The sequence below is a fragment of the Amblyomma maculatum genome, chromosome 6, assembly GCF_055883805.1.
Source record: "Amblyomma maculatum isolate TAMU_Amacu chromosome 6, ASM5588380v1, whole genome shotgun sequence".
NCBI classification, from domain to species: Eukaryota; Metazoa; Arthropoda; class Arachnida; order Ixodida; family Ixodidae; genus Amblyomma; species Amblyomma maculatum.
Genome location: NC_139349.1, coordinates 139502800 through 139512526, shown reverse-complemented (window position 1 = coordinate 139512526; position 9727 = coordinate 139502800). Strand labels below are relative to the sequence as shown.

Here is a 9727-nt window from a genome sequence, read left to right as displayed (position 1 = left end):
ATTTCAGCGTAGTGTAAGCGGTGCTGTAACAGGATGCGCAGCAGCAGGAGGCGCTGCAATGGGTGTACGCTGCAACGGGAGGCGCTGCAACTGCAGGCACTGCAACTGGAGGTGGGTGACAAATTGACGGCATGGCCCCGGACACTTGCTCCAGAATCAGATGTTGAATTGTCGGTGCCAGATTTGATGGCGTGTTCGGAACAGATGGAAGCAGCTACAGCTGCCGGGCGTCCTCCTCGAGAATAAACTGTTCAATCTGGAGTAGGAGAGAAGTGTTGACTGCTCCAGTTAAGTCAATGTTATTAAGAGTCACGGCCGGTGTTGAGGGCAGGCGAGTGGCAGATATTGTTGATCTCGCTGACAGAAGCGGGACCTTTGCCTGCAAGCCTGTGAAAGGTGCCTTTATAAATTCCCTTAAGCACACGTTTGATGCGATCAGTCTCTGCCATTGATGCACTGAACCGCTTGCGTAGGTCGAGGACGTCTTCGATATAACTAGTGAAGCTTTCACCGAGCTATTGGGTGCGAGAGGAAAGACGCTGCTCAGCGAAGAGTTTGCGCATGGCCGAACACCCCCAGATGTCAATGAAGGAGGTCTTAAATGCGGGCCATATAGGGAAGTCCTATTCGCGGTATTTGAATCAAAGGTTCGCAGCATTCGTCTAGTAGAAAAAAAAAAACATTTGTCAGCTTCATGCCGTCATCCCACCGGTTGTGAGCGCTCACCCGGTCGTAAGAGGGCAGCTAGTCCTCCACATCATGGTCGTCTGTGCTACTGAAAATGGCAGGATCCCGTTGATGCAGCGCACCGAGGCAGGGTATGGATGACGAAGCGGTTGGTTGGATGGCGTCACCTGGCATCGCGGTAGTCAGGGTACGACATCGTAGCTCAAGGATCAGTCATTGCGACTCCACCAAGTTTCATCATCATCATCATCAGCAGCAGCAGCAGCCTGATTATACCCACTGCAGGGCGAAGGCCTCTCCCATATTTCTCCACTTAACCCGGTACTGTGCTAGCTGCATACACTTGACCCCTGCGAACTTCTTAATCTCATCCGCCCACCTAACTTTCTGCCGCCCCCTGCTACGCTTTCCTTCCCTTGGAATCCAGTTTGTTACCCTCAGCGACCATCGGTTATCCTCTCTTCGCTCTACATATCCTGCCCATGCCCATTTCTTCTTCTTAATTTCCACTAGAATGTCGGTAACTTGAGTTATTTCTCTCACCCACTCTGTACGCTTCCTATCTCTTAATGTTACCCCTCGGTGGCTGCTCGGTGACTGCACCACAGCGCAGCCACCTAATCCGCTTACCTTTGCGATGCAGACGACCGTCCTCGCATTTGCCAGCCTGCTGCTGCCGTCCCTGGCAGGCCTGTCTACGGGGGCGTCATCGGTGTGCGCACTGCCGTACACTGGAGATGACCCTGGCTCCTGCCATCCACCGCCCGGCGAGTGCTCGTCCCTACTGGATATGCCGCCAGAGGAGCTGCACACACCGGAAATCACAGTACCATGGATGGCCACATCGACATCAGCAACAATGCCAACATGTATAAAAGAGCTTCACCCGCTGACACCGCTTCGTGGGCTCGGTGACTGCCCCACAGCGCAGCCACCTAATCCGCTTACCTTTGCGATGCAGGTCAGTACACCGTATGCCCTCTTCGCTAAAAAATCCAGTAATTATATCTTGGTGCAGTTACCGAGCCCGCACTGCTGTGTCGCCATTGCCGTTGAGTGTGCTCACGTAATTCATTCCTTGCTCATGCTATCAGGGGACGTTGAGACTAACCCTGGTCCTGAGGGCAACGCTGCTGTACTCGCTGAACTACAGAAGCTAAACGCGGGACAGACCCTGTTGATTACGGAAATACAGGGCCTCAAAACACAGCTGAACACAACAGATCAAGCCATAGCAAGCCTAGACAAACGAATGGCCGATCTCGAAACGCATTACCAAACACTTCTTCACCTCAAAAACGATATTGAAATAATGCGGTCAACCACAATCGACCAGGCTAAAAAGATTAAAGAACTAGAAACACGCCTGGATGACGCGGAAAACCAATCACGTCGGAATAACCTTATTTTCTATGGCATCCCTGATCCTGCTAGCGCTGAAACGTGGGCTGAGTCAGAAAAACTAGTCATTGATCTTTGCCGCAATAATCTTGATATAACCTTGGAACCTAACGACATTGAAAGAGCGCATCGCCTCGGAAATCATTCAGCCGACCGAATTCGTCCCGTAATCGTAAAATTCCTATCTCATAAAACCAAAGACGCACTGTTATCAAATGGCCGTAAATTGAAAGACACAAACTACAGTATCGGAGAGGACTTCTCCCGCACCGTTCGACACGCGCGTAAACAGTTGCTAGCGTTTGCCAAAGCCAATTCTAACAAGTACTCCTTGCGCTTCAAAACCCTGCACATCGGCTCAAAACGCTACGTATTTGACGCATCATCCCAAGCCGTTAAGGAAATAGCATAGCAATTGCTCCGTCACAAAACTTTAACAAATCGTCGACCCGCTCCACCGCACAATGTTCTCTCGTTTTCGACAATATTCACTAACATCCGTAGTCTTCTTCTAACATCCGTACTAACAGAAACTTGGCTAAATAGCGACGTAACGGATGCGGAAATTTTGGCCGATTTACCCAACTACGAAGTGTATCGAAACGATCGAAAAGGCAAACGGGGGGGTGGTGTTCTCGTTGCCATTCATCGAGGCATATCATGCTCTGTTGTTGACGTCGCATCCGACATTGAAGCCATATGGCTCATCTGTCGCGCTCCCCCCGTAACAGTTCTGCTTGGCGTTTGCTACAGGCCCCCCCCCAGGCTAATCTAGACTTCCCACGTCATCTGAACAACATCCTTCATAAACTTGTTTTCACATATCCAAATGCCCGTATTCTTCTTTTTGGTGATTTTAACTACCCGGATATTGATTGGCAGAACATAGCTAGTTCCACAATAACGTGTCATGCAGAGGCGAAGAACTTTATCGATGTCTGTTTAAATTTTAACCTCACTCAATTAATTTCCTAACCAACCCGTGTCTCACGAGAATCAGCAAACACGCTCGACCTGATACTAACAAGCAGCCCCGAGAATGTATCATCCATCAGTTACCTTCCTGAAATCAGCGATCACAAAGTCATGCATGCTTTATTCTCATTTACCTCGACTCAAAAACAGACATCCGATAAAGCGATACAACTCATCCGATAAGGGTAACTATTATGCAATAACTGAAGAACTTAACACCTTTTTTCCTGAATACGTATCCGCATTTCACACTCGCTCAATTCATGAAAACTGGCTGATATTCAGGAACAAATTAAATCATCTCACTAATATGTTCGTACCAAGGATTACCTTTCATACTAATCGCAATAAACCATGGTTTACCCAGCACTTAAAACGACTCGAAAACAAAAAGAAACGATTGTTTCGTACCGCCAAACGAAACGACACGCCTGCCGCATGGGAAAAATACTTCGAGGCCGAAAAATCATACCTACTTTCTGTTCGTAACGCCAAGTACTCATTTTATCACAATGACTTACCAAACTTATAAGAAACTCCAAGCAATTCTGGCAAGTTTTAAACCCAACACATCCTCCCGATATTAAACTGACGAATGATTCACATGAAGCGGTGACTGACTATGATTGCGCAGAAATATTTAACCATGCATTCACATCTGTGTTCACTACCGAACTCGACGCACCTTCCCAATTACCACCCTTTAACTTAGAAACCCCCATGCCGGCAGTCACGTTCGTCGAAGAAGGCATTTCATCTATAATTCATAAAATGAAACTTTCATCATCAGCTGGTATGGACCTGATTAATTCAAAACTATTGAAAAATGTGGAATCAATTTGTGCATCATATTTATGTCTCATTTTCTCACAGTCACTCTCGTCAGGAATTTTGCCTCTTGATTGGAAAACGGGGAAGGTCGTTCCAGTCTACAAATCAGGTAACAGAGACTCGCCCTTGAATTACCGCCCCATTTCATTGGCTAGTGTGCCTTGTAAAATCATGGAACATGTCATCTATCACAAATCGTAAACTTCTTGGACCGAAACCATTTTTTCACCCTTCGCAACACGGGTTTCGTAAGGGCCTCTCTTGCGAAACCCAACTAGCGCTTTTCCTTCAAGACTTGCACACTAATCTAGACCGTAATATGCAGACCGACACCATCTTTCTTGATTTCGCCAAAGCTTTTGATAAGGTTCCCCACCACCGGCTATTACTAAAACTCTCAAAGCTGAACTTACCCCCTAATATTCTCAAATGGATTGAAGAATTCCTAACTAACCGTTCTCAGTCAGTCTATCATAACGGCCATCTGTCTACATCTCTCCCGATTACTTCAGGCGTCCCACAAGGTTCTGTCCTCGGTCCCCTCCTATTATTAATATATATTACCGACTTGCCCCTGCATGTTTCCTGTAGTATTCGAATTTTCGCAGATGATTGTGTTATTTACCGCACCATTAATAGCTGTCACGATCAATACACTCTTCAGACAGAGCTTAACAACGTACTAAATTGGTGTAATAACTGGCTAATGTCCCTCAATCCTAGTAAATGTAAACTCATGTCCTTCACTCGTCGTCACAATCCATATCTCTTTCATTATTCAATTTCTAACACACAGATTGAGCAAGTACAATCATATAAATATCTAGGAGTCACTCTCTCTTCTAATCTATCATGGCAGGTTCATGTCGGTAACATCATTTCAGCATCAAACAAAACACTCGGTTTTCTAAAACGTCACCTTCGTCTTGCCCCACCACATGTTAAATTGCTCGCGTATAAATCACTTATAAGACCCAAATTAGAATATGCATCCCCCATCTGGAGCCCACATCAAGCATATCTAATCACCGCATTGGAAGCTGTGCAGAATCGTATTGCCCGATTCATTCATTCCTCATACTCATATGACGTCAGTGTTTCATCCTTGAAAGCTACATCCGGACTGCCACCCCTCTCTTTACGTCGTCGCATTGCTAGCCTCACCCTTTATCACAAATGTTTTTATTCTCCTCTCAATCAAGCACCGTATATCACCGCCGCATCACGCATATCTCACCGCACCAGTCATCCCCTTCAAGTTGCCCGCCCACTATCACGCACTGCTACGTTTTCAGCTTCGTTGTTTCTTCGAGCAGCCACGGACTGGAACGGCCTACCCCATGACATCGTCGCCATCGCTTCAACATCTGCTTTTCAAGAACGCGTAACAGATAACCTTCAATGTTAAATTACCATCGCTGTTTGTTTTCCTCACTACAAATGTAATCCCACCCCTTATGTAACACCCCCTGAAATGGGGGCCTTTAAGGAATAAAACTGAACTGAACTGAACCATTTTTCGTTCCATAGCCCTCTGGGTTGTCCTCAACTTAAGCAGAACTCTCTTGGTTAGCCTCAACGTTTCAGCCCCATAGGTGAGTACAGGTAAGATGCAACTGTTGTATACTTTCCTTTTGAGTGATACCGGTAAGCTGCTAGTCATAACCTGCGAGTGCTTGCCAAATGCGCTCCATCCCAATCTTATTCTTCTTGTTATTTCTTTTTCATGGTCCTGATCTGCGGCTACTATCTGTCCTAAGTAGACATATTCGCCTACTACTTCCAGTACTTCGCTACCTAATGTAAACTGCTGCTCTTTCCCGAGGCTGTTGAACATCACCTTAGCCTTCTGCATATTGATTTTCAAGCCTACCTTTCTAATTTTCTGGTCTAGGTAATCAATCATTATTTGCAGTTCATCCCCCGAGTTGCTTAGCAAGGCAATATCATCAGCAAATCGCAGATTACTGAGGTATTTTCCATCTACCCTTATCCCTAACTGCTCCCATTCCAAGTCTCTGAATACTTCCTCTAAGCAAGCTGTGAATAGAACTGGGTAGATCGTGTCTCCTTGCCTAACACCTTTCTGTATGAAAATTTTGGTCTTTATGCAGAACTATGGTTGCTGTCCAGTCACTATATATATCTTCCAGCACTTTCACGCATGACTCGTCTACCCCCAGCTTTCGCAATGCCTGCATCACCGCCGAGGTTTGTACTGAGTCAAATGCTTTTTCGTAATCAGTTAATGCTATGTATAAGGGCTGGTTATATTCCGAGCATTTTTCTATCGCCTAATTGATGGTATGGATATGATCAATAGTAGAGGACCGTGTCCGAAAACCTGCTTGATCCTTTGCTTGATTGCAGTCTACGGTTGTCCTGATTCTGTTAGCGATTACCTTAGTAAATACCTTATACGTCTGCTCGGCAGGTTCCTTTTTCGAGGGTGAGTCACCGAAACATACCTTGATGTCTTCTACAAAACTCTTCCAAGTGGTTGATCAGTCTTCGTGGTTCTCATACCTCATCCAGGCGATCTATGTCAAGAACACGACTTTGGCCAGCTTGCCACAGATTCCCAGCTTTTATAGCAACTAAAACGTTCATATCGAGTGAGTCACCCTTCGACAGTATCTCCCGCTTGACCGGCAATGAGACGATGCGCTAGAAATGGTAGCGTCGCGAACATCGCCAGTCGGGGACATAAGGTAAGATGGAGTCCAAAGTCAGACTCCGCCCGCACCACTAATGTATCGTGGGGAGAGAAAGTTCCGCAATTCGAAAAATAAATGAATAGGTCAATGAGACAAAAGTTTTTGATTTGAAGTTATTAAATAAAAGGGGGGATGTGCTACTAAGCGACCCACAGCCGAGGAAGCGGGCCCGGGGAGACCCCACGTATCTCCCCTGGGAAGTAGCGGAAGGGATGGGTTGTAGGGTAAGGGAAATGGGAATTGGGATAGGGTTATGGGAAGTTGGAGGGGAATGTGGGCAGCGTAGGATTTCACTGTCAGACAATTCGAGTCGAGCTCCCATATGTGCCTGCGTAGAGGGCGAGCACTCGCTCTTAGCCGAATATGCGGCCCTCGGCCCTTGGATCATTCCTCCACCGCAATGCGTTTGCCGGGTCTCGGACTTCTGAGACAGGTTCCCTATTGAAGCCGCTTTTGAGGTTCCCCGTCCCCCCAGCTCAGTTCCCCCACCCCGACTCTAGTCGAAGTACTAGGAGACAGATTTTGCAACGTTCATGCCTACTTCAAGGTACTCTGCAAGTGACCAGACTTTAATCTGGCGCACACTGATGAATACTCTTTCACGGTTTTCGCTCGGCAGGGCATGTTGGAAGGTACATTTCATCGGCGTCCTTGAGGCGAGGGTCCGGTTTCAATGTTCGTGACTGCTCATTGGTCTGCTGTATCGTTACGAGAACGGTAGGAAGACCAGCCAGACGACGGCGCCGGCGAGGCTCCAGCGGTCGAGGATGATTCATAAGAGCATTTGAACCCGCTTATCCGCCAATTGCTTACGGACGGGAGTTTATTGCCGGAGCGCTGAAAAGATGATGAGACGTAGAGCTTAGCTGGTCAATGGCTGCGCGTCCGGCATGAGAGTTCCGACCAAGCGTCTGTCTTTTTCTTCCACTCTTTTTTTGAAGAGAAATCTTCCCACGTAGAAAGAGCAGGTCGTCGCGTTGACTTCGATCTGACCTTCATTTTAGCTGCAAGAAGCACGATGACAAACTGTTGCTAAGCGGTTCAGTGCCAAACGGAAAAAGGTGACAGGCACTGTGCCTTTCCTTTCCTATAAAGCAACACAACGTGTCAGCATGTGCTAGCCATTTACCTTCTAAGAGCCACAGGATAAAGTGTCTATAGATATAATGTGCCTCCTTATTTCTACAGAACATACGACCGCTTGAAGTGTATGCTTGTGTACCACCTTTGTGTCGCACCACAAGGTCATGGCGTGACCCTTTGACCTTTAGGTTGCCTCTTACTTTGCAAAAGTTGGAGCTTAGCAGAGACTAAATAGAGAAATGTTGAGCCTTGCCACGGTGGGGCTGTTGTGAAAATGTCCGACTATCTACCGGAGCACAAGGACTGAATCCGACCGCAGACAGCTTGGTTTCGAAACTGAGAGGCGCCTGTGTGCTGTGCTTGTCAGTGCACGTTAAAGCTCCCCAGGTGTTCGAAATTACTCCATAGCCCTCCGTTGTGTCTCTTCTTTTCTCCTTCCACATTCACTATCATCTTCCTTCCCTTTCTGCGCAGTGCACTTTTCCCCGGAAAAAGCGGGACTGATACTGCGCCTTCCTAAAGAAAAATCAAAAACCGCGGATTGAAAATGGTGTTACAGGGCTATGGCTGCAACACTTAACAGTTTTAGCTCACCAGGTTCAAGCCATAGTTAAACCTCCATATTTTAGCTTCGCCTTCAGTGGTGCTACATATGCAAAATGACATCCTTTCCTTTGGCATGATAAGCGGCTACCATACTCGACATCTTTGATGAATGCAGGTGATGGTCTGGTCAGTACACACGGAACTTACGACCTCCAGGGTCCTAGGGTACGTGTCACTATGAAGTAGGCTTCCAGGGCGCTCTGGCCAAGAACTCATTAGAGTGCAATGTGATCGCACAGACATTCTCGTATTAGAGGGCAAACTTCATGTGTGTCACACAAAAAGGGTTACACGGCTGCTTTTGCAAGCATCTGTGCAGATCTCACTGCAGCCTCCTCAGTGCCGGTGCTATAAGTGCCAAGCCTAACTTGTCTGGCTGTACACCTCCGTGGATTTGATCTTTGTGAAATAGCTAGAGCCGCTATAATCAGTCGCATTATCAAGAAAGCAGGGCGCGTTAGCTCTCATATGGCTCGAACGTTAGCGCACCGCAAAGTATAGCCTGGTCATCTTGATCAACCAGTTCCAATGCCTTATTGTAAGGATTAGGACAGCTTGGAAACGGAAAATACAGATGCCTTGCATGTTATCATTGACATTCTTAGCTTTACACCTATTTCCGGGCTACAAGAGGACGCTTAGCTCACCAGCATGCTAATGACGAGCTCGGGCACGCTGCCTGAAACTTCAAACAACCCATAAGTTTAAACCGAGTAATCCGCTGCTTCATGAAACGCCTTTGGAATCACCCTGGTGCGAATTCAGGCCACAGACAATCAACTCCTACATGTCATACTCCATGTTCTTTGTTCTGGAGAAGCACATTCCCCCCTTCCCGGGTGGCGCAGTGGTTACAGCACTCGATTACTGTTCCCAAGGATGCGGGATCGAATCCCGGCCTCGGCGGCAATTTTTCGATGCAGGCAAAAAGCAAGACACTCACGGGCTGTGAGATGTCAGTGCATGTTAAAGAACCCCAGGTGGTCGAAATTTCTGGAGATCCATTACTACAACGTACCTCATAGCAGATGAGGACAGCCAATTAAGGAACACAAGAGATGTGTAAGAGACAATCAAAGATATCAAAGGAAGCTTCCGTGCTAAGCTGCGCGTGATAAAGGACAAACGAGGCAAGGACCTCACTGAAGCCTCAGAGATAAATAAGAGGTGGCAGGAATATACAGAAGAACTGTGGAAGAAGGACCCGGATGTGCAAACCCAACATAAGACTGTTGTGACTACTGATCTCGAGCCGGGCATCCTGAAGAGTGAAGTTGAATGGGCCCTAGCCAGCCTTGCTAAGAACAAAGCTAGCGGAATTGATGGCATTCCAGCTGAGTTGCTTCAAAACCTCAACCATGACGCTGTTAACATTCTGCATACATTATGTCAAAAGATTGGGACAACCCTGCAGTGGCCACAGGATT

The 9727-nt window shown here is 47.1% G+C and overlaps 1 protein-coding gene across 1 annotated transcript; it reads left to right on the top strand.

Annotated features, from left to right (window-relative positions):
• Window positions 1–1281: 1281 nt before the first annotated feature.
• Window positions 1282–2548, top strand: LOC146186877 (uncharacterized). The gene has a single exon (XM_084607480.1). The coding sequence runs from the start codon at window positions 1325–1327 to the stop codon at window positions 2498–2500; it is 1176 nt and encodes a 391-aa protein (XP_084463606.1). The 5' UTR covers window positions 1282–1324; the 3' UTR covers window positions 2501–2548.
• Window positions 2549–9727: the final 7179 nt, after the last annotated feature.

Excerpts from the sequence above, each read along its gene's own strand:
- LOC146186877 (XM_084607480.1), top strand. The coding sequence starts at position 1,325 with ATGCAGACGACCGTCCTCGCATTTGCCAGCCTGCTGCTGCCGTCCCTG.